This window comes from Nelusetta ayraudi, unplaced genomic scaffold (assembly GCF_046127955.1).
Source record: "Nelusetta ayraudi isolate G7.1 ecotype Tasmania unplaced genomic scaffold, CSIRO-AGI_Nayr_v1 ptg000002l, whole genome shotgun sequence".
NCBI lineage: Eukaryota > Metazoa > Chordata > Actinopteri > Tetraodontiformes > Monacanthidae > Nelusetta > Nelusetta ayraudi.
Window position 1 is genome coordinate 9,678,412 of NW_027466052.1, and position 27,389 is coordinate 9,705,800.

At 41.4% G+C, this 27,389-nt stretch overlaps 3 protein-coding genes across 3 annotated transcripts; all 3 read left to right on the plus strand.

Moving 5' to 3' along the window:
- LOC142886078 (calretinin-like) lies at positions 1-10,738 on the plus strand. The gene is made up of 11 exons (XM_076022993.1): positions 1-730; positions 5,716-5,798; positions 6,265-6,354; positions 6,517-6,597; positions 7,777-7,833; positions 8,219-8,296; positions 8,545-8,600; positions 8,688-8,727; positions 9,435-9,488; positions 9,894-9,965; positions 10,120-10,738. The coding sequence occupies exons 1-11, from the start codon at positions 637-639 to the stop codon at positions 10,234-10,236; spliced, it is 822 nt and encodes a 273-aa protein (XP_075879108.1). The 5' UTR covers positions 1-636; the 3' UTR covers positions 10,237-10,738.
- A 2,865-nt stretch (positions 10,739-13,603) lies between these two features.
- Positions 13,604-20,606, plus strand: got2b (glutamic-oxaloacetic transaminase 2b, mitochondrial). The gene is made up of 10 exons (XM_076022989.1): positions 13,604-13,764; positions 16,117-16,273; positions 16,674-16,802; positions 17,085-17,144; positions 17,222-17,383; positions 17,611-17,715; positions 17,927-18,077; positions 18,402-18,567; positions 18,719-18,869; positions 19,330-20,606. The coding sequence occupies exons 1-10, from the start codon at positions 13,682-13,684 to the stop codon at positions 19,450-19,452; spliced, it is 1,287 nt and encodes a 428-aa protein (XP_075879104.1). The 5' UTR covers positions 13,604-13,681; the 3' UTR covers positions 19,453-20,606.
- A 584-nt stretch (positions 20,607-21,190) lies between these two features.
- On the plus strand, positions 21,191-26,876 carry slc38a7 (solute carrier family 38 member 7). Its single transcript, XM_076023059.1, has 12 exons — positions 21,191-21,311; positions 22,228-22,672; positions 23,069-23,122; positions 23,625-23,769; positions 24,142-24,286; positions 24,386-24,484; positions 24,586-24,643; positions 24,764-24,878; positions 25,680-25,827; positions 25,950-26,149; positions 26,242-26,293; positions 26,503-26,876. The coding sequence occupies exons 2-12, from the start codon at positions 22,418-22,420 to the stop codon at positions 26,603-26,605; spliced, it is 1,374 nt and encodes a 457-aa protein (XP_075879174.1). The 5' UTR covers positions 21,191-21,311; positions 22,228-22,417; the 3' UTR covers positions 26,606-26,876.
- The last annotated feature ends 513 nt before the right edge of the window (positions 26,877-27,389 follow it).

A 27,389-nucleotide genomic window follows, 5' to 3' on the forward strand; every position in this document is an offset into this window, starting at 1 on the left:
ACATCTGAGAGGTAAAAGCAAAACCTCAGCAGACAGTGGAGGGACAGAGTGCGGCGCTTCACCGAACATGAGCCGCACATCACTGCGCACGCAAGTGCCGCGGCCCCTGCATGGAGTCTTTAGCTTACTGAGGATTTATCGAATCGTTCACTCTGCCCCATTTGACACAACAGAAGTAACCAGGGAGGAAGGTTCCCTCCAGATCCTCAGGAAGCCAGCGGGCCGTCCCGCACGAAGGATAAATTGTTTGATGTAACTCTCCACTGATTTGAGTGGAAAGCTGGAATCACACCGACTCACTCCGCTGCTAAACCAGCAGCACGTGGAGCACTTCATGATGACTCTTATGCAAAGGCCAGTGGAGCCTGTACAAACCTTCTCCTCCTGCTGCTGCTGCCTGCAGATGCTCTCCTGCTGCAGCTCAGGCAGGCAGGCAGGCAGGCTCTCCTCCCCCCATCCCGATCCACATCCACCTCCTCCTCCTACTCCTGAACGCGCCCCCATGTGGCGGTGGGCAGAAGCGCGCACGCCGCGGGGGGTTTAAAAGGCTCAGCTGAGGAGGAGCAGCCCAGTACCGGGAGAAGAAGTTTACCTCGAACTGTCACACTCCACGGAAAGGAGGGAGAAGCAGCAGAGATGGCAGCTCAGGCACAGCAGCCGCCCCACCTGCACCTGGCGGAGCTCACCGCCGCGCAGTTCATCGACATCTGGAAACATTTCGACTCTGACGGTGAGTGCGCGCAGCGGAGTTTAATTAGTGCTCGCTCGGTTCTGATCCGCGGCTGAAAATATGTGCATGTAGTTGTAAAGAAACTATATATTTTTTTTTTTCTCCATCATCTTAGCAATGTTTCCTTTTTAAAGTTATTTTTAATGTACAAAAAAATGTTGAAGTTGCGTTAACTGATTTTAATATTGAAATAACCTTTCCAGTTCAATTAATATTAATATCGCCGTCTTCACCATTCATGTTGTGAACTTTTTTGCTTTTTTTCCTTCCTTTTCTCGCGCGCATCTGCCGTTAAAAGCCCGTCAGTTTTTAATGCGCTTATGTGGACCCGACGGCGTCACTAACACGCTGCAATATCGTTTACTTTATGAGTCACTTCACTTGCTTTGGTTTTACCACGTCTGGCTGCTGGGTGGGTTTTAAATGTCCGGGGGGGAAAGACTCCAGTCAGAGCCGAGCGGAGAGTCGGGGAAGGTTGGGGGTGGTGGATGGATGGATGGATGGATGGAGGTAGGTAGGTATAGGGAGGAGAGGATGAAGAGGAGCAGAGTGAAGAAGGGGGGAGGGCGAGGATGCAGATGGGGGAGTGGGAGAAGGGGCGGGGTTAAAAGTAAAGACAAGCTCTGCTGAGTGGTGGGGGTTTTACTGGGGTTTACTGGGAGGAGCGTCGAGATGCCAGTGGCAGAGAAGGATTATGGATGATAATAAATTAAAATTGCTTATTTACAATAAAAACGCTCTATATGCAATTTATAAAATGTATTTCTATTTTATTTATTTTTTTTGTTTCCCTGTTTTCTACGATGTTGTTTAATGGGGATTTCTATTTTTTGTCATTGATGTTGCTGGATTAAGTTTGTATTACGTAAAGGCATGGAGATCAGTCGATTGATGAAATCCATGTAGAACTACTTGTTTTCTTGTACAGTATATCCATTTAAAAAAAAATCCCTGAGCAATACCACTGGCTAGACATCTTTTTTTTTTAAATGTATGTTTCAAATAAACTTGTTAAGAAAGATTCTTGTGCCAAAGCACGTGCACATGCTTGTATGAAGTCCTTGACATCCAGTAAAAGAGGCTCCTTTAAATTTAGTCATTCCAGCGCCTGTATGTAGACTTGATTTGGCCCAGAGAATACCATCTCCTCTGATCCCAAGCTCCAGTGACACAGAGAATATAACTCACCACAACAGTCATTGTCATGCTGACGTACAACACCCTTCAGTCTGTCTTTAGTTTTCCATAAAATTAAATCTTTCCTGTTTAGCACATTTTCAATCACAGTATTATCAGTGTTCAGTACTGCTAGTGTGTCACACTGTCAGCTCCAACGGTGTCCTTGTGTTTTTTGTTGGAAATGTTCCTCCAAGGTTTCTTACACTGAACCACTCCACTTTGGTGGTTTTCATGTCGAAGATTATCTTCTGTAGAGATTCAGATAAAAGACCCAACATCAATTGTTAAACCCTTAAAAAAAAACAAAAGTGTCTCTCGATAAATTTGCCTGACCCTCATTAATGTTTGTCTTCGTTTGTGCCCTCAACAGCGCAGTTCCGCAAACACTAGTAATCTTTTGTTGGTATCTGATTTATTACAGAGCAAAGGCTTCTGTAAGGTAGAGTTAAGATGGAAAAGTGTTACACACTCCAGCTCCATATGTTTGGTTTTCTCTCGTTTGATGATGTTTCGGTCCTCAGGCCTTCTTCAAGATCATTACACACTGGCAAAGATGATTATGTAGGTCACACTTTTACTCATGCACGTGTAGGTGATCAGAAAATTAACCTATAGAGACAGACTGGGGACATTCACCAAAGAGTCCTGCTATTAAAAACTACACTGAATTATATAGCTATTTCTCCAATAAGATAGAACTCTATTAACAATACTTCAGGTGAATGTGTATACTTCCATTCAGGGTAGATTCTCAATGATATAACACATATCAGCTCAAGATGAGCATCATAAATGCCTTTTTCAAAAATGTCTAATATAAATGACAATGGCAAGTTTCAATTTAAGGAAATGTAAGAAAAGAAAAAAGTCAAATCTTCAAATAAACAACATTAATACAACTTAATCCGTACATCCAAAAGGTTGCATCTCAAGAAATGCTTATGGCAGTACGCTATATTCAGGACCAGTTCAGTATACTTACAGAGGAAATGGGTCGATTAAATACAACAAAATGGGCCATTACTGGATAATTCATTTTACCGTCTAATAGTATTGTTTTGTTCAGCAGTACTAGTTTTCACCACCACACTTCTTTTTCAAACTTGATTTGCTTCGATAGCTAGTAATGGGAGACTGTACACTAGAAGACAGACCTCTGACAGTCTCTCACACCAAAAACACAATTTGTTAGCAATTTTTTTTGACAAAGACAAGTCAACACCTTATGGACAAGACAGTAGATGCTTAATGGAAAAGGCTACCTGGAAAGAGCATGGATTGAGCTTAATGACCACAATATAATAAGATCATATGACAAGGTGCCAATGACTGCATCAAGACTCTTTCATGATTCTTCCCCTACTTTATAAAATGTGTCCGTAACTTCTTCTTCTTGTCATGATCTCGGTCAGAAACTCTGGTGCTGCAGGCTTTAAAGAAAGAGAAAAATCTGGAGACAGAATGTTCTCCACCAGTGCAGACTCTGCTTCCGCAGTGTATTGCCTGCCACCGAGCGAGTCTTGTTTAGCCCATTGTACAGTAAATTTGTTGCCTATATTGGCGTTAAGCAGCTGCGCTTGCACAATTAGCAGATGAGCTGTGCTTGGAAATGTTTTGGAAGGGTGAGGGCTGCATCTGGCCTCAATGCAGGGCTGTGCATGCACTGTGCGGCAGCTGAGATTTGTAGTGCAGCTGAACTCTGGCAGTGATGACTATGACCTGTAAACACAGTAGCTCACATAGGATTTATTACGAGTCACGTGATGTGGAACACATTCACCGTAAGCCTGTTTATTTATTTTGTTAAACGCCTCCTCGCTAAACTGCGTTTTTTATGGTTGCAGAATTGCTTTGACAAAATGTTACAAAACATTTTTCTCCACTTGCAGAACAAGATTCAGCTCAAACACTTGGGGAAAAAAGAAACATTTAGACTGCCATGAAATTATATCATTACTCTCTGCATGTGGCTTGCTGAAGCTTTGTCCATCCTCTGGCATTTTGTTGCTTTGCCCCCAACATTAGTTAACAAATCAGCTCCCACCTCTCACTCCCGACTCCCAGAACCCTCAGCTAGTTTGTGCTGTGTGCTCGGTAGAACATATTTGCACGCCGACTGCTTTGACTAAAGCTGGCCTGACAATTGCACCCAGTGTTTTAACAGTGTAATAATTCAGGCATTTGACATGATTTATCCAAAACACACAACTACATACCTGCTTGTGTGTTGTAACTATTACACACAATTTCACAGATGCTCACTTTACAAAGTGATGTCATATAATCACAGAAAAAAAAATTAACAAAACCAACCATGGAGCAAAAGTCTATGTGAAGTTCTGGCTCAGAAAGCTTTCAGGCACTGCCAACTTCTTAGTCTGCGATTTCTCCTTGGCTGTGGCAGGATTTTCATTGGAGGCAGCCAAATGTGAATGAATACCAATATTTAATTTTACAAAACTGGGGTGCAGGAAAATAATCATATTAACACCAGGCCAAAGACTGGTCATGCCTTCACAGAATCGTGATTAATAGTGTCTACTGTGGGGCCAATTGCAATTTACTTTGCTGACAAAGTACATTGCTGACTATTTCATAGGGCTGTTGTGAAAATGTTTGTCCAATTTCCTGAATTTTTCTCTCTCGTAAGTTTGTAAATAAATGTTTGGCTTACAGGACTTAGCTCAGCCATATGTCTCATGATAGATGTCTTTAAAAAAGTCTGTAAAACAAAATACTGACTTTAAATGTGAGGCCAAATTTGCTGTTGGCTTCCACTTGGTTCCTGCAGTCATGACTTTTTGTAGCTCTGCCAGAGCACAGATGGAGTCATGGAGCACCTATAAAACACAGTGCAATGACTGTGCACATGGAAGGGGGGAGGTGAAGGAGAAAATTACCAGATAGGGATGGAGATGAGAGGACAAGAGATTAAGAGAAAAGCTGGGGGATGGGTGGATCTGTACATATTTTTGTACATGCTATTTTTTCAGAGTTGAGGTCATTTTTTCAGAGTTATTTTTGTAATACAAAAGGCTCAAAACCCTTCAATCCCTGCTGGTACTGTAGACAGATGGGACCCATTCTGATGATTACAATGAATATCCTATATGTTGCCCGGAGACTTGGTGGGAAACCAGTGGATACAACGATTATCCACTGGTTAATCGTTGTATCCACTTGTTCACACTGTCGTGCTATGTGCAAATCCAGACACAAGGACAGAATGCCCCAATAAGCATCAGCCCCACTGCCCACTTTCCTCTGTTAGGCAAGAAAACGCTCATTAGACCACTTACACTTCAATTGCACCAGGCCTTTAAAAAAAAGAAAAGAAAAATCTCTTCCAGCTTTTTGCCACAATATCTGCCACAGCTAAATACCATTGTGGTATGATATGTCCTTGGTTCATTGAACTAAGCCTTCAATTAAAAGTTTTTTTTGTTGTGTGTGGATTACATAATATGTTTATTTGATGTCCCAGTATTCCAATGCTTTGGGCTCCACTCAAGATATGAATATTGATGGCTTAGAAATTGTGCTATGACTTGTACTCTGAGCTCAGAGATAAAACATCCAAATACCCTGAGTGCAAAATAAAAACACGACGTTCTATAACCTGCTTACCCGGATCCAATCACAGCTAAAGACCTCCGACCGGACGGAAGCTTGAGGTTTTCCAGATTTGAAAGATCCCCGGTGACCTTTAATCAGTCTTCTGGCCAGTCAACAAAAGCTTCAGGCGACTACAGAGGTTTAAGACATCATCTGTGCCAAACTAATTTAGCTTTCTGGGTGCTCGGCAGGAAACGGTTACATCGAAGGCAAGGAGCTGGAGAACTTCTTCAAGGAGCTGGAGACTGTGAGGCGAGGAGGTGGAGCAAGCATGGTGAGAACATGATCAGTGTGGACATTCTTTAAACGTCAAGATGACGGTTGGGTCGGTCTTCACTTAAATGCAATAGAAATATGTTTAGACAGATGGATACGAAACAAAATATAAGCACAAAGAATGATGCATACAAACACACAATTAGAAACCAAAAACCCAACACTATTCAAATATACACTATACTGAATCTGATTAATAGTGGAATATTAATTAAATACCAGAACAACAACAAAAGGGGAAAAGGAATGGGGGAATAGAATCACTGGAACAACTCTGCCTCCTAATTGGTTTTACCAATTAGAGTCTGGGAACAATAGTTGCTGAATTATTTCTGTATAGTAAGAAGTATTTATGTTCTAGGTTAAGTAGAACATAAATGGGTTGGCTCTCTTTTCATGTTTTAATTGGCTAGTTTATATGTAATGTTAATTCATGTCCTTTTGATGTTGGGTTGCTGTTGAAGGATCCTACACATGCTGCATTTAAGGAGAAGATGAAGGAGTTCATGGCCAACTTTGACAAAAACTCAGATGGAAGAATCGAGATGACAGAGGTAAGAAAAAAATCTCTGTCCTTCCAGAGACTCACTTGGATGATTCCATCACTCGCTGTGCAGGACAGACATCTATTTCAAAGTCACAATAGCTAATCATTATTCATAATATGTGGAATGTGGAAGATGTAACCGTCAATGTCCCTCTTCTCTGGCCTGCAGTTGGCTCAGATTCTGCCCACAGAGGAGAACTTCCTGCTCTGTTTCAGGGAGTTTGTGGGATCAAGCTCCGAGTTCATGACCGTAAGTTTGTGTGGTGTTGTTGGATCTCAGCCCCTCACCTTGAGCTCTTCAGCTGGCCACAAACCGATTTTTGCAATGATGAAGATTTTGCTTCCACCAGGCCTCAGCCGCCCTGTCGTTCGCTCACTTACTAAACGCTCCACTTCACCGAGCTGTGAAATCTCTCCACGAATGCCTGAGGTCAGCAGTGACATCAGTGGCTCCCCTCTGGGACGCACACTCATCCGCTCTGTGATTGTCTCTCCGTCCAGTCGGGATGCTTTTTTTTTTGTGATTCCAGTCCAGTAACAGGCAAAGTACTTAGTTGGTTTATATATTTAGTTCATCAAATTACCCTTTCAGGCAACTTTTGTTGCCAATACAGTGGCACTCAAGCGTCTAAACATGCTAATGTTTAGCTTTTGGGAGCAATTAAATATGTTGGTATCGCTTCAGCAGGGCCTCGCCGTGTTTCGTTGCATATTTTCTTGTACACTAAGAGAGAACATAGTGGGAAATCAAACATCTGGTCGGCTATGATTTAACATAACCTGTGAGTAAACATGTTCGGGGCACTCGAGCTTGTTTTGAAGGAGGTTTCCGCCGGTGGTGTGATGTTCCCTGCGCGCAGTGCAGTAAAGCTATTCTCAGACCGCTCGCTATTCATTATGAATGGAGCGCAGCTTTCTGCAGTGGGAGAGGCAGTGAGTGCTGCTGGAGAGGTTCAACTATCCATATTTGACAAATTCTATATTCGCACGCCATCGCCGGACAAACCAGTCCCACGCTTCCTCTATTCCGTGTCATTCTTCCTTTCTGTCCATCACAGACATGCAATTGTCTAATGCGTACACCAGACTAGGCACATACAGCTGCTAAGCCGACGCACTGCCACCGTTTAGGCAAACAGATGTGCAGCTAAACAGAATGATGGCACGTTGATCTTTGCCTGAGATGCTTAACGACGCAGTGAGAGTGTAATCTTTTGTGTTATTCAGCCTAAACATAGATTTGCACATTGTCTTGATCAAAATTTGGTCATGGCCATACTTGGTCATAATTGTTGCCAATTTATGCCTCCGTGATTGTTTCTTCTGAAATGGTAGCCGTCATGACGGACAGAAATATCTTGTCGCCTGCTCCAGGCATACAGTATGTATTTTTGGCCCACATGGTAAGCAGTGTGACTGTTCTCTGCAGGCCTGGCGGAAGTATGACTCCGACCGCAGCGGATACATCGAGTCCAATGAGCTGAAGGTATGCCCCACTGTCTGCAATAAAGCAAATCAACGAGATGAGAGTTTTAAAGAGCAACAGCAGCAAAACGCAGATTTTTTAGTTGCTTTAGTAGCTTAGATGTTTATATTACATATAAACAAAACACACACTGCAATTTTAATGCTTCTTTAAAAGCCGCAGTTGTAGCCGGGAGAACATAGGCTAAAAAGCGGACAATAAAATTAGCCAAGAGTCATTGCACCACTTCCTCTACTTCACTACCATTCGAGCATTTGTTGAATGAGTGAAGTCTCTGTTGTTGCAATCAGACTTGATTTGAGAATTGGACTCGACACCAGAAGCAGAAGAACTTGGGACCAGTCATTGAGCACTTTTTCTCTTCTCTTTTTTATTGCTGTCACAGGGTTTCCTGTCGGACCTGCTTAAGAAGGCAAACAGAGAGTATGATGAGAAGAAGCTCAAAGAGTATACACAGACAATTGTGAGTAGTAGATTTTTTTTTATTGTTTGGTTTTCGAGATTGAATGATGAGGATAAAAGGCATCTTTTTATCATGTTAAAATTAAAAGCTTTTAATTTATTTATTTTTATATTTTACATTAGGTGTCTTTTCTGAAGCTGTATTCAGATTTTTATTTTTTTTTTCAAACTGTGTGCACGGTATTAGAGGCACTGCTTTGTATCAGCTGCATTCTTATAAATTCTGCTGTTAATCTTCTTTGCGTTCAGCTGAGGATGTTCGATCTTAATGGTGACGGTAAGCTTGGCCTCTCTGAGATGGCGAGGTGAGTGTGCTTCCATCTAGTTCCCTTCGTAGCTACCTACCTCCCTGCCAACAGCATGAAGCCTTTCTTTGCCGTTTTTGTCAACAGGCTCCTGCCAGTCCATGAAAATTTCCTGATGAAGTTTGAGGTCAGATTTCTCTACAATTAACTTAATGCATAAAATCTCAACTGTGGAAGAGTGAAGTTGAATTAAGGGATTCAGACAGTATAGTTCAGTGTTATTGGATTCTCTATGCAAGGATTATTGGTCATCAAATCACTGCCTGGACATATGGGCTTTGACACAAATGTATTTTCCTGCTTATGTTAAGTCCATCAGGATTTGAATAATGCTGTCTGACGTTTCCTTTCAAACATTACAGAGGCCTGTTATGTGCTTCTGAGTTCCATTAAGTTATTGACATCATTTAAAAGTACTTTTTTTAGGAGCCATTGATTTATGTTGGATCTTAGAATAAAAAATATCTTGCCTAATTGCAAACATTTGCAAAGAGCACATACCGTCTATGCCAAATCACTTGACATCCACTGTGCATTATCATGTGACGCTTCAGTTCCAACATTTTTAGCACACGGGTAGTTTTAATCTACATATATCCCTGGCATGTTTTTTGACATGTATGTTCCCATATGTACATGCCAGCTTGAGAGAGCAGATCAACAATTCCTTTCTAACAGAGGATTAGTTTGTCTGATCTGGATTAACTCAACTGTAGTCCCAGTTATCATAATCTGCATGGATTAATATCAGTTCTGGATGTTGTGGGGCTTTCACAGCTTTCTAGAAAAGTCCTGCAGACCTTTCACTTGCTCGCCTTCTCTTTCTTCTCACAGGGCATCAGGCTCACGGTGAAGGAATTTGACTCCCTCTTTACCTTCTATGACAAGGTGAATGAGTTTGTCACTGTTTGTCTCTTGTGTGCTGGAACATAACTATTTTCCAAATGGCGAATCATAGTAATTGCGGTCATTCCACAAATTGTTTCTCTACTGTATTTTTCCTCTATAATTTTATTGATAATTCTGTCACTCAGGTGAACCTGCAGAATATTTTTTTATTCTATCTTGGCCATGTAGTGCCATCAACAGTTTAAAATTAAATGGGTCACTTTAATATGTACAAAATTAAATCTTTTTTTACTGGTACTCAGATTCACGCTTTTCATATTCCCCTTTGGGTTATACCACTAACTTCTGTTTAAAGTGATAAAAGGCTCTCTAGCCAGTCATATTTTCACATGAAAGGCCTTTATCACCTCGGTGACTCACACCTCTTATGTCATCTTCCACCAGGACGGTAATGGCTATATTGACGAGCAGGAGTTGGATGCCTTGCTGAAGGACCTCTGTGACAAGAACAAAATGGTAATGAGCCCATTGACTGATCAGTTCAGATTACCCCCCCACCTCCCAAAAAGAGAGACGATAGGTTCCTGAGATAAAACATGAGGTCGTTGGCAGTGTCAGCGGAACAGATTGCGCCTGCAAACTCTTTGAGCATGTGTCTTTTTCGGGATAGGACGTGGCCTCGACGGGATTGGATGGGTACAAGAAGAGCATCATGGCTCTGTCTGACGGGGGCAAGCTGTACCGCACGGAGCTGGAGATCGTCCTCTGTCGGGACTCCACGCTGTGACCTCCCTGCCTGGGACCGTGCTGTTCTCTCCCCACAACGCCTCCTCCTTCCTACCTCCTCCTGTAACCTGGTGCATGTATGACCCCTAACCTCGCTACACCACTGAGCGTGAAATTCAAAAGTGCTCCTGAGAGCACAAAGTGTACCACTGGCCATGCTGTCCTAACTCGTTCGACCCTCCTTCCGAGGGTTGTTTTTTTTTGTCTATCCCTTAACCTCCCCCTCCACCCACCTTATAATAAAGTTTGACAGTCTATTAGCGATAGAAGAAATCTATATGATTTAAAATCATGTTGTAATATGAATTTGCATTTTTACATTTATCTCAGATATGTTTTCCTACTGATGACGTAAATTAATATTATATAAAACACCTTTCTGTGTATTTTTATTTATTTATATTTAATTTAGTAATATTGCATTTTGTCTGATATAGCTTTTTTCTGTTTTCTTCAATGTAGACTAAATAAAGGCATATTACTGAAAGGATGAATAAATATAACACCTCTAGTCCCAATGTCCATTCTTCAGTAAAATGAGTATTCTCATCAGAGCAGCATTCGTTAACACCTCTACTATCATGACGATAAAATCAACTGTGCCATCATGCGGCTGGACTGAGAGCAGTTTATTTCCTTTTCTCCACTTGCAGGAGAAAATAATTCTCCCAACTCTGAGTTAAGTGGTTCCACTGAAGATTACAGCTCTGGTACAGATGCACAGAGAAAGAGCGTTTTCTCCAGAGAGCTGCACCATACTTTCTAATCTCCTGGTAACAGAGAATGTGATGTGGAAAAGGTTTCTTCTGCTGCTCCATTTTTCATAGCGGGGTGTTTCTTGAGCTGCTGTAGCGTGTTGAGATGATGCGAGCTCAGTGGAACGAGCTGAGGGACACAAAATACACAACATGGTGATTACTTTGTAGTATTTATTGCACACAAAACACAAAACAAACAAAGCGTGAGCAAATAAAACATTACCAAGAGTATAATTTTCTAATTATTAAAATGTGTCAATCTATTAAAGATAACTGCATGCGTCCTCATACCTCATCATATGCTACAGTATAATGTTTGTTACTACTGATCAACAATCACTACAAATCTTTTTATTAGGTACAATTAAGATTTATCATAATTTTCCTGAAAAATAAAGCTCTGCTCTATTTTGACAGTAGGATGGAGAGTTGCTACACCCCCATGCTTCAGCCTCATGGAACACTCTACCTTCCATCAATTAATAATAAGACCTTTCATCTTTAATTAAACTCACTATCTTTAAAGTGAATATACGCTCACTCAAACAAAATAATACAGCGTAAACCTCCTTTGGCAAAGGCTGTACAGACAGGCAAACGTGTGTGTGCGTGTGTGTGTGTGTGTGCGTGCGTGCGTGCGTGCGTGCATGCATGCGTGCATGCGTACGTGCACAAACGCACAGTGATATAGAGAGAGGCACACAGAATGAAGCTGTGGGCTGCAGTTCAAGCTGTTAACTGCTGACAACAAGGAAAATGAGAGTTATATCCGCTCTGATTCCTTCACACACATCAGTCCCACTCAGTGAGAGGAATGAGACAAGTGAGCAGAACAGACAGATGAGATTCCCTCTGTTATTTAACCTCTGTACAGCTGCAGCACACACACACACACACACACACACACACACACACACACACACACACACACACACACACTTCAAATATATGTATGGTAAATTATAAAGGAGACATGCTTCTCATGTGTGGGCTGCTAAATTGCCTTAACAAAAAAAAATACACCGCACCTTTCAGCCCATCTCCCTTTTAATACATCAAGTGACATTACATCCAAATAAGCAATGATTTGAAAGTAGTCCTCTTTGTCAGAGTTGCCACTGACAGCAGACATTGCCTTGTCTTCTCTCTCTCTCTCTCTCTCTCTCTCTCTTCCTCCCTCTCTTTCTCTCTTGCTCTCTTTTCTTTTATAAATTGCACAAATAATTTAGCAAATTAATCTGGCGCAAAAGAAATACAACTTAGAATATATTTAGCAAAGTCGAATGCACGTGTGTTTTGAGGGAACAGTATAATGAATTACACTTCTACATGCATGGAGATTTTGATCGTGAACATTGTTCAAAGCCTCAGGTTGCGGTTGAATGAGTGAATGCAAATGAATACACAAAGTGCAGTACAATCGGTATTATCAAAAAGTCTGACCTCGGGTTAAGCTGTGAAGCATCATCCTGCTCTGCAGTCAGAAACCCTTTTTTATCAACTTCCTTTATTCCCTCTTCTTTAATTTCAGTGGCCTTTTGTGTCTGCTTTGCACTATCCTGTGTTCAGTCAGACTAAAATCTAAAAAAGCAACTATCTAAAAAAAAATAAAAACTTAGCATTTTGCCACCTTTTGCCACCTTTTGCCACCTTTTGCCACCTTATCACATCCCTTCTCTGACTTTTCTCTAGTGTAAATATATGCTCGAGAAACTATATTCCCAGCCACAAACTGCCCTTGCCACAAACAAGCCATGTTGAAGTCCTGCTCTGTTGGAATGCCAGCAAGCTGTCCTTATGTTTGCAAAGGATGAAACTCATTCATGAACCTCCAGACAGTCTCCTCTGTAGTTCTTCCAGGTCCTTGAGCCTTCTGCACAGGCTGACTTACAGTGATCGATGTTCAGGATGTTGTTTGTGTAAGGGAAAAATGCCTTATACACATACTAACTGCACATAATTTGCAGTAAAAACTCACAAATTATGTCAACATAAGCATTTTCCTTTACAGCATTGTAAGATAATATCACTTTTAATCATGCTATATCAACACACATCAATACCAGAGTGGTTTTGATAATTGATGATTTACGATGAAGGTTGACCAATGGCTCTGCAACTGAATGACCATTTAATTTTCTTTTTCAACATTTACAGTTATTGCCAGCAGCTGCAACAGATTAAACATCATCTGTAAAATACTGACCTCAAGTGGATAAAAATGGTTGCTGCAGTAAAATAGTCCCAGGAAATTACGTAATATGCAAACGGAGAATAATACGACGTGAAGTAGTTGAAATAGAAAAACGATGACAAATTCGAGAATGTATGTGATGAGATTTTGCAATAGTCGGTCGAATACTTTTGATTTTTTTTTCTCCAAGATAAACTAGCTATGGCCCATACAAAAATAACTAAAATATGTAAAGTTAGGACCCCCCCACCCCCCCAATTGCAATAACAACTTTGTTTTTGTTTACTGCATTTTATTCATCTAGTATATATATATATTCCTCGTATAATGATATTTCTTTAAATAAAAATAAAAATCAATTCCGATGGACACATATCGAGCGTGCCTTCGCTGTTCTGACGTCAGCGCGTACTTCATGCGCAGCATCGTGCTAGCGCCTGCCCTTCACATCCGTCCACATCCTTCGAGGCTCTACTCCCAAGCGCAGCGACACGATGGCCCTGCTCAAGTCGAACAAGTTGATCTACTGTCTGGGGAACATCACCCCTTCCCTTGGAGTTCTGTCCACCCGCAACAGGTAAATAAATCGCGTTAGCACGTTTACAAAGTCACAGTTATCGGTATAGTCGTGAGCATCGCATTTACGCTAGCTTTGCAGTCGACCTGTCTGTGCACTTAAAGCTAATTAAACGCGGTATTTGTTGTTAGAAATTAAACTAATTGGTGTATTGACTAACATACAGTTACTTCAGTCATTTATGTTCGCCAGCTAAATATAGACAGGGGTCAAATGGTTTCAACAGGCCCCGATGTGGTGCGTGTGTGAAGTTGTGTCCTGAAACGAAAGCCTAGCTAGTATTAATGAAAATTTGTGAATGTCAAGGGCATTGATCTACGTAGCCGAAGGCCATTCCCCGTGTTACTCATGGGATTTGTGCAACTCTGCTTTAAGAAGATAAGTTGGGGTCAGCTTTCAATGGAGACCGCTACTAACGAAAGTCACTCTGGCGTGTTAGCCGCGCAATGCCAATCACGAATTAGTCAAACATCAGCGTTTTACTGTGCACAATTGTGTGTTTTATAACCGTTATTGTTATATTTGGCGCTTTTGTTGCGTCACACGCGTAAAATCTCCCTTTACAAGTAAAGTACCGATAGATTTGTAGTTTCAGGTGTCAAATCCCAGCGCACGGTTTGAGCTAAGCAACTTGTCGTAGTTTGTGACGTAATGTGCACTGATTGGCTTCCTCGATCCGCCTCTAAACGCTGATTGGCCGGCCACGTTCTCAAGAAGAAGCTAGCTCTAAAACCAATGTCCTTTCAGGGTCTGCTGGAGGACAAACCACTCTTATTTCCTCAATTCGCCCTTATTTAATAAAAGTCCTTGCACCTTCTCAGAATTGGCAGTTTTAATTCGACTTTTTCCATGTATATCGCTAATTTGGTCAGAATCTGGCTGCAATTGTTTCAAGCGTATCTGTGTTATACATTGCTAAGGGACTATTGCTATACTGCATGAAGCTCACGCCGTCTTCTAATTTTAAACCACTTGTACAGTACATTTATTTGAATAAAAATAAACCAGTATAATGCATCATCAAAAACAACTTCTGCAAATGGAAGTTCAGATTTTTTTTTTTTTTTTTTTTTAGTTTTCTCATCATCAGAACCTCCAGGGCTTCAAGCTTTGCACAAAGCCCTTTGGTCTATTGATTACTACGATGTTGTCTGTGATGTTTACATAACTCTTGAAGTTCAGCTGGTTAAGAATTTTGTGTAAATAGAAACCTGGTGCACAATGTTATGGATGCATTAAATTGAAACGTTTTTGCTCAACGCCCTTTACAAAGTCTAACTTTACCTTTTCCTGCTGCATATTGCCTGTCAGTCTAGTATATTTGTCATTAAATTCTAGGTGTTTCAAGAGTTAGCATACTTGGGTAAAGGCATAGATTAAACATCAAAATATTTTATTGAGTGCAGTTGTATTTGAATTGCTTTATCTCTTGAAGCAACCTTTACTACTTCAGATCAGAGCATGAGAGAGAGAACACATTCCAATGAAAGTTGTTCAGTAATGTACTTGCAAATAAAAAATACTGTGAGTGTCATGCTTTTGCTGGTGCTATGTATAATCCAGCCTGAGATGTTGATGATGGACATGCTTTTTTTTTTTTTTTTAAGCGGGATTTAGAAAGAAATGAGAGACACTTATTGCCCTTTGAAAAATGTTAAGTCCTAAATTTAGATGTTAAGTTACGAGGACCCACAAAGCAATCGAAACCTGAGACAGTGTGACAGCAGAAGCTCACTGAAGATTATCACACAAAACAATCTATACATAAAATGATGCACAGATTGTATTCATGAGAAATAATTGCAACATTTGCAACAATATAAATTTTGACATAACACAATTTTTTTTATCATTTGAAGAAGCCTATTGTGCAGTTTTATTTTGTTTTTAAACATTTTGGAAAATGCCCCAAATCGATTTTTTTTTTTTTTTTTAGTTTTTACATTTTTGAAAATGCCCTGCTATCTTTTATCTCCATGTAAACCACTATATGGGGTAATTATAAATTAAGTGGATCACTTCTGTGATTAAGACTGATTAGTGAACTGCACTGGACTCTGAACCTTCTCCGTCGGTTATTACGTTTGTTTGTTCAGCGAGCATGTGTTGTTCATGTGTTTCTCAGTTAATGTGGTATTTTTGTGGGTCACATGAGGACTTAATCTGGACCATTAGACCGACACTCACAGGAGCATGGCCAATAGACCGTTACACTAGTACCAGGGTTCACTCAAGGCCATGAAAACTTGTCAAGAGCTACTTTTTAATTCCCAACCTGTTTATGAGGTTTTACATGTGCAATATTATTCTTCCTCATTGAACTTTTGACTCTTCTCTCCATTTATATGGCAGCTCATGGTGGGGCGGAGTGCAGATGGGCCCTCCTGATCCCATTCTGGGAGTGAGTGAGGCCTTCAAGAAAGACACCAGCCCAAAGAAGATGAACCTGGGAGTGGGAGCCTACAGGGATGACCAGGGAAAGCCTTTTGTGCTCAGCTGCGTCCGCAAGGTAGAGCCATCATCAGTTCACCACATTAGGGAGGAAGTCAGTCGATTCACCAGTGTAAACGTCTCATGCCAGTGAACGCCATTAAGAGAGTTATTTGAACAGAGGTCCCTCTGAAAGTTTGTCAGTGTTTAAGAGGTCAAGCAGTTGTGCCTGCTTGTGTCTTCCCTCATTTGTACATTTCAGCGTTGTCATCCTGAACTCAGCTTTTGTGGCCCCTAATAGTATCGTGGGGTGAAACATGTGTCAATAATTCATCTCTGCAAGACTCATCATTGTGTGATGGTTGATTCTGAATCTTACTTTGCGTCAGAAACGTGAAGGTGATCAGTTGATCACTGATGTTCTGTCTGATAAACCGTCATGGCTATGTTTTACACCTCTTGATTTTTTTCCACCTCAGGCAGAGGCCATCATTTCTGCCAAACAAATGGACAAGGAGTACCTTGGCATTGGTGGTTTGGGGGACTTCACCAAGTCTTGTGCTGCGCTGGCTCTTGGAGCTGATAACGAGGTTCTGAAGAGCGCAAGGGTAAGTTTGGTGGAATGTAGTTCGCAGACTGACACAGACTGTCGGGTTTCTCAAAGTTCTATCATGTGACACTGCAGTGTGTGTCACATGGCAGCTGCCAATTTCGTGTCTAATTTCTAGTACGTCAGTACAACACGGTGAACTATACAATATGCCGTCACAAAGTTGGTCTTTTTGGTTCAGTTGGTCAGAGCCTTGCGCCTCAAAACCCTACCGCGGTTTGTCAGAGCGTCTAATTAAATCAAAGCCAAGCTCAGTGAAGCTGCTCTCCTCGTCCAACAGAGCATCACAGTCCAGACCATCTCAGGAACTGGATCTCTGCGCATCGGAGCCAACTTTTTGGTGAGTTCTGAGTTTTGCGGTCAGGGCCAGGGTCAGGTCAGTTGTGACTTCTTACTCAGCCTTTTCTTTTCCCATAGTCCCGTTTCCATGGAGGCGCACGCGACGTGTACCTCCCCAAGCCGTCCTGGGGAAATCACACACCGATCTTCAGAGATGCCGGCATGCAGCTCAAAGCTTACAGATACTACGATCCCTCCACCTGTGGGTTTGACTTCAAGGGAGCTCTGGAGGACATCTCTGTAAGACTGAGTGACAAGGGTCCCACAACTTGATCCACTATTGGAAAATTTTAAGAAAAAATGTTGACATCTCATGAGTTCAGTTATAGTGTCAGTTTCTTAATGTTTAATGTTACTCTGTGCTGTATTGAACTAGGCTTAGCTGTACAGATGGATTATTGCAAACACACTCTAAGTTGTATGTTTTCTTTTCTTTCTCTCTCTCTCTTTTTTTTTTATTGTGGCAGACCATCCCAGAGCAGAGTGTGATTCTGCTTCATGCTTGTGCCCACAACCCCACCGGTGTGGACCCTAGACCTGAGCAGTGGAAGGAGATTTCCGACATTGTGAAGGTGAACCTGCAGGATTTCTTTGAAGCCGCTTTTGAGGCTTAACATTCTGCACACATTTTCACTTATTGTTATCATCGAGGAGTCGTAAGCGGGTCAAGAAGTGCTGCACTGTTGATAAACTCCGTACCTTATCTGTTATCACACTTTTTAGATTATTTTTTTTCTGTTTGTCTCGCTCATTTTTTTCTTTTCCTTCTTGTGCACCTTGTAGAAGAGAAACCTGCTTGTGTTCTTCGACATGGCCTATCAAGGCTTTGCTAGCGGAGACATTGACCGTGACGCCTGGGCTGTTCGCTACTTCATTGAGCAGGGCCATAACATCATGCTGTCTCAGTCCTTTGCCAAGAACATGGGTCTTTATGGTCAGTTAACATTCCTGCTCTTTGTCATTAATCTCAAGTATCATCTTTGTATCCTTTTTTTTTCTTTTCTTTGTATTTAAAAGTTTTCTCTAAATGATACTGTTCAATTAATCTGGGAATTATTTGGGGAACTGAGTTAAAATTGACCATAATGTTGTTTTAAAAAGTTTAAGATGAATTGCCTTTTAGTGCAATTCCTCACCTTCATTTGCAAGAGTTGACCATCATAGGACCATCTTCAGCTAGCATGTTTGTCAGGTTCACAGACATCAGGTGGTATATTTCTGTGTTGACCAGTATTTAACACTGTGTTGCCGTTCACAGGTGAGCGTGTTGGAGGCTTCACTGTGGTGTGTAAGGATGCAGAGGAGGCAAAGAGGGTCGAGTCTCAACTCAAGATTCTCATCAGGCCCATCTACTCCAACCCCCCAATGAACGGTGCACGAATTGCATCAACAATTCTTAACTCACCTGATCTGCGCTCACTCTGGTATTACATTTAAACGTCTCGCACGCATACTTTCTGAACAAAATGTGCAAAATGTTTAGTTCTTTAAGTATGCAGAAGTATTAGGCATATGTTCCAAGTACATATTTATTGACCTCTTGTGATTTCTTTTTTTTTTTGTCAATGAGTGCAGGCTGGAGGAGGTCCATGGTATGGCTAACCGCATCATTAAGATGAGGGAGCAGCTGACGGATGGCCTGAAAAAGGAAGGCTCCTCTCATAACTGGCAACACGTCATCGACCAGATTGGAATGTTCTGCTTCACAGGACTAAAACCTGAACAGGTTCATACAAACACATTATATTTAACAAAGACACATCTAGAACTATGCTCATGGCACTGGATTTATAGCTTAAAACTGTTTTGTGAATAAAAACGGCTCCTCAAAACCTTTGGATTTTGCAAATTTCCACAGAAGAAATAAATATCAAATTCCAAAAGTACAATATCGCCTGTAAATTATAGCTATAAAGATAATAATTTAATAATAATTCAGAGAGTAGTAATGACTATTTAAGAAGGCAATGTTCTAAATGTGAGTTCTGCAGTTTTATGGAAAAAATATGCATGCATTTCTCAAACCATTGCCGTAGGTCACAAACAGCTCCACCTTGTGGCAGCAAATCAAATTTTTTTCAGCATATCATAATTGTACAATTTGATATGGTTTTAGATTTTGTGAGATGTAGAAATCTCATTTTAATTATTTTATGTATTTAATTGTATTTATCTGTGTCTTTTAGGTTGAGCGTCTGACTAAAGAGTTTTCAGTGTACATGACCAAAGATGGAAGAATTTCCATGGCTGGTGTGACCTCTGGAAACGTGGGCTACCTGGCACACGCCATTCATCAGGTCACCAAGTAGAGTGGATCCTGCTGGTAGAGCGACAACATCAGCAGCAGTATCGAAAAGGAGATCCACGTGTGACACAACTCTGTCTAGTCTCCTCTATTCCATCTTTTTAGAGTCCAAGAGCCCAAATTCTTAGTTAGACATTTTGTTGCGTGGATTTCATCATGAGTTCAACGTGCAACAGTTGCTGCAAATAAACGGTTTCTGGTCATTAATTTCTTGGATACATTTCAATCAATTGGCTGTCTTGCAGTAGTGTAAAAAAACAGGTATCATCTGCTGGCTGTGCATGATTATCCGACTATATGTTTACATTTCACCTGCTGTGGACTCTGTCCTATAAAATATCAAAAACATGAGGTTAAATCAGACTATGTTTGAATTTTATACTTCAACCGAGGTCCCTGTATTAATGTCTGTAGAAAACGTGAGCTCTAATAATATATTTTTTCTTAATTTTAATGGTGGAGTTGTAGCACTTTATAAGCTGTTAAGCACTGTTTAAGTTTGCAAGACAAAGACGACACTCTTTTTGTTCCTCTAAATTATATAATCAGTCTATCAACCAAAACCACCAGTTTATAAAGTCAACCAAATTAGCCACCCAGAATCCTCTGATGACCCATCTCACCATCAAAACCTTAACGGCTATATTTACTTTTCAGTAACTCGGAAATCATTGCTTTCAATTTTTCAAACTAGTTCTTGGGCAGAGCAGCAATTTCCTAACCAGAATTTCAAAATTCAAATGCAAAGCACAAATTAACAGGACGTGTTCTTGGAAAGACGAAATCCCTTCTTTTTTCTCGTAATTGCAACAGCCACAGTTTTTGCATCTCTCTTCATGTTTTCATTTTCTGTTTTCTTGTATTTCATTCAAGTGTCCTAAAAATAAATGGTGAGTCACAGTAGAGCGAAAATAAAACGGCTCATTGGAGAAACATAATCTGCTTCCCTGGTACTCTGACAACATGATTTTGGTCTGTTACTCAGTCACTAACATGGTGAAGCAAACGTGGCATTCAGAAAGGTCAGGTTGGAGCCCAGTCTCCCTATACAGTACAACTGGCTGATGTATTCATAGTTTTCATTCTGTCAGGAAAAAAATGGATCGACATTGATGTACTGAATAAAAAAAGAAAATAAATAAATGATGATAGTCTTAATTTTTTTTGGGGTCGTTTTTGTTCATGGATCTGCCACGTTTTCTAATTATACAACATGTTGATGTTCTCAAATTAACTATTTGACGTGACAAGTTGCTGGAATCTTCAGGATGGTATGTACGCAATACATAGCCCAGTCTATTGTTATATCCTTTGTGACGGGGGGAATGCTCTCAAGATGTCTTACGATGTATTTTTGACAACTTCAAATCTAAAGCTCTTGCAACCAACCAAGCTGCTTTTCAAGGTTATTTCCCCTCCAGCCTCAGTTAGACGTCTACAAGTGAAAGCTAACTAGAGCCTACGCATGAAAATAAATAAATAATGATGTGGTTCTATATATCAAAAAGAAAATGCATTTGCATTGGCAGGTCTTAACAAACAGTTAACATAACATTGACAACAATAGTTACATCGTAATTATAATCAAATACCATCGAAGATTTAATTTGTTCGGAGCTTGGTTATATTTCTGAGTTTTCTCAAACAAACAAGACGCAGTGTCAACGACGCAACTCGACACACTCTAACAAATACAATACCCACAATTCCAGGCAACACTACAAGGTACTGTGTCATGTGACGCAATGTCACGTGCGCCACCACCTAAGCGCAAAATTGCCAAAATACGAGCCGCTGAGTGAGTCAACTACTGCCGCTGCTGTCAGTGGGAGCCGGGCAGCGTCCGAAGGACTGTTCACCGTGGTGAGAGTTTTATTTTTATTATATTTTTACATGCTTTCACTGAACAACGGAAGCGTTTTGTTGTATTCCGCTTGAAAGGATAAAGAGCTAGTTATTTGTGTGCTCTTTCTTAGGTTCAAGCGTTCGTCTTACACGTTCACTCGGCTAGGGTGATGCGGCTGGCTAGCTATTGTTGGTCACACGCACACCGAAGAGACTGGCAACGTCGACATGAGTTATCGTTTTGTAAAACGGCGAGGCAAAACATGAATATGATTGCTTTTAAATACATTTAAATATTGTCTGAGCAGTTTCTAATGTGGGTTGCCTGTGGCTTGTAATTAGTCAACAATTAGCCTATCGCCGTCGTTGGTGAAATTCAGCTCGGTCCTCACTAGTTTATTTTTATTCGCTGCTTTCTTCCAGTACAGTAATTACATAAGTTATTCATTGAATTGCACCCACTCCCCAGGACACTTGCGTATACCAGAGCTTTATTATTGTGAAATCGGCTCAATGTGGAAAGTTGTGATTTACTTCCTGATATAATTATGTCGGTCTGACAGGTCGCTGCTGTGCAGCTATTGTACTGCAAACACAAGATTAAAACCAATCAATCAGTAAACAATTGAATTAATTCTAATCGACGTAATTGGAGGAATCAAGTCATCTCTCTCTGAAACTGACTTGAGATCACCTTGGTGCTGCAGTCTTTGGGACTCAGTTCAATCGGTTTTAGGTTCTTTTCACCCCCTTGGGAAGGTAAACAGAAGTTTCTCTAAAATGCAATTGTTTATTTATGTTTTTGTTGAAAAAAAAATGCCACAACTTCAAAAGGAGCGCTGTTGTATTCTTTCATTTTGTGATCATTTGATTATGCTGTATAACGCCCTGTAAGATTCCTAAAGCAAAGCTAATGCACAAACTCTCATTCCAGGTTACAGATGGCTCAACTATCACACCACACACAGTGCTGACTCAGGAACTTCAACTGTAGCTGCTGTTTCTGCACTCTGGATTTACAGACTGTGTGATTGATTCCCTGCTGATCAACTCAACTCACCCTCCGCCTGCTACCAGGCTCCCATTCTGTTGTGGTTTGAGCACGATTCCCAACCTTGTGACCCATGGCGATCAACACTAATGTTGAGGAATGGGGTGGAGCTGGAACTATTAACTCTGGGGAGAGGGCCTGGTTACTGCAAAGCCCAAGCGTGGAATCCAACCATGATCTGGAGACAGAGGAGAGGAGAAACAGGGGCGTGTCGTCTCTTGGGGCCGTCTTCATCGTGGTTAATGCCGCTCTGGGAGCAGGTCTGCTCAACTTCCCTGCAGCCTTCAATATGGCGGGAGGCGTAACTGCAGGGTTGATGCTGCAGATGGTGAGGAGATGCCAGTGAGCTACACAGCACTTCCACTCACCCTGCGTGCACTGCATAGACAGTGTTATCAGTCAAGAAACAGTCAGCATGGTGGCTAATTATAATTATATTCTTTCTCTATGTTTCTGTTGTTTAGATGCTTAAAATCATTTTTACCTTTGCATTTCTAATATACATAATGATATAATAAGAATTACATTTTACTCTTACAGTTCAGAATTCAGAATACTGTCTGACTTACTTCTGACACAGACACACACACAGACACACACACACACACACACACTACCTGAGCGGGTTATTTATGTGTCATCTGACGTTGAACCAAATCTTTCTGTGCATGATTATGCTAACAGGAAGTTGAATTATGAAAAACTTCCTGGTTCTTGTTTTCAGTTCATGCTTATCTTCATCATCAGTGGACTGGTGGTTCTCGGCTACTGCTCCCTGGTGAGTATCCTTTTATATCAATGTTCCGCTTGCTTGTCTTTGATTCGTGTTCCAGCTGTCGAATTTGGATCAATTTTTTCACTAAATGTTTTCTTTAAAAGCTTCTCTGCACTTTTGTCATAGCTTTGGGCATAATTCAGACCGAATACAGTGCACCACACAAACCCCTGCCCAAGTCCATCCAACGGGTTGCATTAAGTTCTTACTTTCTAATGAAATGCAATGAGAACTTTTAACGTCTTGCTGTCTTTGTCCAGCTGGAGGAATAACTACCTCAGTGCATGCAGTCTTTAGACATGGGGCAGACTGACTAACTGTGTTCTACAACATTGCCTGCATAAGGAAATTAATTTACATTAAGGATGCAGTCAGTGGTGCAGCTTTGCCTGAGGAGGTTTGATTGGAAGAGAGAGGAAAAACATTTCCAGTGAGCAGTGTTTGCCACTGGTTAAAGAAAGTTCAAACAAATTAAAAGTTTGCTAATTCTGTGTGGTCTTTTTAGGTCAGTAATGAAGGCACCTATCAGGAGGTTGTTCGAGCCACTTGTGGGAAAGTCACTGGGGTCCTCTGTGAAATCTCCATCGCTATCTACACCTTCGGGACCTGTATCGCTTTCTTCATCGTCATCGGAGACCAGCTGGAGCGACGTAAGCGCACACAGCGCGGCCACCTTGTTGAAACCGTTTTGCCATCTTTGTTAGGAAGTTAGTGGTGATAACTGTTCCATTGACGAGTACAAAGAGCACAAAGGAGGACACCAGTCAGCTCTTTCAGATCACTAAAAATGCTGCTACTGTCATGTCCTCGAGACGCTGACGGTGCAGAAATGTTGCTCGCATGTGTCGAAATGTGCCGCGACCTTTAAGCCACTTATAAAACAGATGATGGCATCCTGCTCCTCCTCCCTTTGACACTTACAACCATTATTAGCATATCCATTGTATTTAAAAAAACAAGTTAGTGTATGACCTGTTTGGAACTTAAAAACAACAACAACAAAAAGTTTTTTCCTTTTCTAGTGATAGAAGCCATAACCCACCAGGCAGATGATGCAGTCAGTGTCCCCTGGTACATCGGACGCAAATTTACCATCGTTGTCACGGGAGTCCTGATAATTCTTCCTCTGTCCATCCCGAAAGAGATTGGCTTTCAGAAATATGCCAGGTACAAACACCCCCCCCCGCCCCCCCAGTAACATTATTTCAATAGTAATTATCATGATAATGGTAATAATGTGTTAGACGCTGTCCTTTTTTTTTGCAGTGCTCTGAGTGTGATGGGCACCTGGTATGTGACCATCGTGGTCATAATAAAGTACATCTGGCCAGACAAAGAGGTGACGCCAGCCTTTGTTCCAGCAAGGTAAAAGCTCATTGCTCTTTCTGAGTTCTTCTTGCCTGTTCATTTCAACTCTCAGCCGAGACCATGTGTGACGCCCATGTTGCCTGTGTGTTTTGTTACAGTTCCTCTTCCTGGACTGCAGTCTTCAATGCGATGCCCACAATCTGCTTCGGGTTTCAGGTACCTCTGCTTCTGTCCCTCCTGCAGCAGCGCTGGACTGTCGCTCTGCGTTTGGTGAGGGTCTGCTACCCATGCATTCCTTCCGTCCTCATCACTTCCTCTGTATCTCTGTGTCCATAGTGCCATGTCAGCTGCGTGCCGGTGTTCAACAGCATGACCAGAAAAGAGATCAAACCATGGGGACTCGTGGTCACACTCAGCATGATAATCTGCCTCTTCGTTTACACAGGGACAGGTAACACCAGCGCCGTGATTGTTCATCCATTTTCAATACCCGCTTATTCCTGAGCTCAGGGTCACAGGGGTTACAGGGGGTCATAGGGCGAAGGCAGGGTGGACTAGTCACCAGTTCATCGCAGGGCCACATAGAGACAAACAAAGACAAACACACACACACACACCCACACCCCTAGGGACAATTTAGAGTTCCCAATTCACCTCACATGCATGTTTTTAGACTGTGGGTGGAAGACGGAGAACCCGGAGAGAACCCACGCAGTCACAGGGAGAACATGCAAACTCCATACAGAAAGGTCCCAGGCCCGGAATCAAAACTATCCCCCAGTTTCAGCCATTTACACGAGAAAGCGTTTAAGAAAGAGCTCTCACACATAGCAGCTGATTCTGATGATGTTTTGCAAACTGAACCCGTGATGTAAAACGGTTTTATTAACTCAAACTGAAATGTGTTGTGGCTTAAAGGTCCAGTGTGCAAAATCTGGCTTGATTTATGTTTTTTGTATTGGTAAAAACTTGACATACTGCCATTAAATACATTGATAAAAGTGTACACTTGCAGTACAATAAAGTAATTTGGTTTTCCTACCCTCACTCATGTTTTAAGGAAGCCTGCCTGTCAGTGTTCTAAATACACAACGCGCTGTCAGTCTGGCTTCCTTAAAGACCAGGAATCCTTAAAAACTTTACACACTGGACCTTTAACGTTTCATTTAAAATTCTAAGCTATTGGTCCAATCCTAAAATGCTTCATGACTGATGAGTATTTTTTGATTTGTTGTGCTGTGTGCTTGTTTAGGTGTCTGTGGCTTCCTGACCTTTGGTGCCAATGTCAGTCAGGACGTGTTGATGTCGTACCCGTCCAATGACATCGCTGTGGCCATCGCAAGAGCTTTTATCGTCATCTGTGTCGTCACCTCCTACCCCATTTTACACTTCTGCGGCAGGTACGGTGCAGTGACTTCCACACTCCTCTGGCCTTTTTTTTTTTTGCACAAAAGCAGCATTACAGTGCAGTCGGTGCATTTTATCCATAAACATGTCGATTGTGATGGTATTTTCCATGCAGGGCCGTTATAGAGGGACTGTGGCTGCGTTTCCAGGGCGAGCAGGTGGAGGTGTGCGTCCGCCGTGAGCGCAGGAGGCGCATCCTGCAGACGCTGGTTTGGTTTGTCGCCACCCTCCTCCTGGCCCTCTTCATCCCTGATATCGGTCGGGTGATATCACTGATTGGAGGATTGGCAGCCTGCTTTATCTTTGTTTTTCCAGGTAAACAAGGCACATTTCTTACCCCCTAGATTTGTTGTCAGAATGGTTCGCCATTGTTGTGTGAGCTGTTTGTTTTCTCATTGACCCAATAGGTTTGTGTTTGATGCAAGCCAAGTTGTCAGAGACGGACGACAGGTCTTCAAGGTGAGACGCCGATTTGTTTTATTTAAAATTTTTTAAAATCCATTCAATTGTCCAGTTGTTTGTTTTTAAAGTGAGCTGACTTCCAAACGCTTGTATTAATGTTCTCAGCCTGTATCTTCTCAAGCGTCTTTTCCCTCAGTTTTATATCTTGGTCAAGCAAAACAAAAAAAGAAACTTGCCCCTGAATCGACTGTGTTCCTCCTGTACAGCTGGCACACGCTGGTGGTTTTAGCCGCTGTCATGGTTACGATGGGAGCTTTCATCTTTGGCCTCACGACGACCAACTCCATTTATCAAGACGTGGTCAGCTAAGAAGAGCACTTCCTGTCAGAGACTCTTGTGTCCTCATCACTGAAGCTGGAGATTTGGCTCAGTCCCGCACTGCCGTCCTCTTCAGCCAGAAGAAATGGAGAGAAGTTTAATAACAATCATTTAAAGCATCACCTGGACGGCACCATACATCTTTGCCCCATATTGAGTTCAAATCAGGTGGGACTAAGAGACACAGCACATCCCTGTGTGACTTCAGACACTTTACCTTTTATTGTACGTTCATAATTAAACTGCATGTTTTATGTTTCAATGGTGCTTTTTTTTATTTAAATCAATCTGCGGTGAACAACTATTAAAAGGCTCAGAAAGACACAGAAAGTCTAATCTTTGGACTCTCTGGTTTGAGCAATCAATACATTCCGGTTTTGTTTACAGGAGCTAACGGGCACAAAAATGTCCTACCATAAAGTCAATATACAATCGGATCATTATAGCATTTTTATCATGCAGGCCAAAGTAAATGTTTGTTGGATGTGGGTAGGCTATGCTTCTCAGGTCCAGATTTGTGCTGATATTGTTGGAAATTTGCACTCTAATTAATTAATTGATTGATTAATTGATTAAATAAGTTTCAGCCTGGGCTGAAGAAACCTCACTCTATCCCTTTGTCATTTTGTTTAATTTCGTAGATTGATTTTCAGATATTCTATTTTTTTGTAGAACTGTCATTTTATTATTGGTCACGATGAGGTTAAATTGTTTCTGCTCAAACAAACAGTCCATACTGAAGATACAAAAGAACAGTCAGACGATGCTTGTTGTG

Coding starts and splice junctions, on each gene's coding strand:
- LOC142886078 (XM_076022993.1), top strand. CDS start 637: ATGGCAGCTCAGGCACAGCAGCCGCCCCACCTGCACCTGGCGGAGCTC. Junction 7,834..8,218: donor TCGAGTCCAATGAGCTGAAG/GTATGCCCCACT, acceptor TTGCTGTCACAG/GGTTTCCTGTCGGACCTGCT. Junction 9,966..10,119: donor TCTGTGACAAGAACAAAATG/GTAATGAGCCCA, acceptor TTTTCGGGATAG/GACGTGGCCTCGACGGGATT.
- got2b (XM_076022989.1), top strand. CDS start 13,682: ATGGCCCTGCTCAAGTCGAACAAGTTGATCTACTGTCTGGGGAACATC. Junction 13,765..16,116: donor GTTCTGTCCACCCGCAACAG/GTAAATAAATCG, acceptor TTTATATGGCAG/CTCATGGTGGGGCGGAGTGC. Junction 18,870..19,329: donor CAGGACTAAAACCTGAACAG/GTTCATACAAAC, acceptor TGTGTCTTTTAG/GTTGAGCGTCTGACTAAAGA.
- slc38a7 (XM_076023059.1), top strand. CDS start 22,418: ATGGCGATCAACACTAATGTTGAGGAATGGGGTGGAGCTGGAACTATT. Junction 24,287..24,385: donor GGCTTTCAGAAATATGCCAG/GTACAAACACCC, acceptor TTTTTTTTGCAG/TGCTCTGAGTGTGATGGGCA. Junction 24,485..24,585: donor CCAGCCTTTGTTCCAGCAAG/GTAAAAGCTCAT, acceptor GTTTTGTTACAG/TTCCTCTTCCTGGACTGCAG.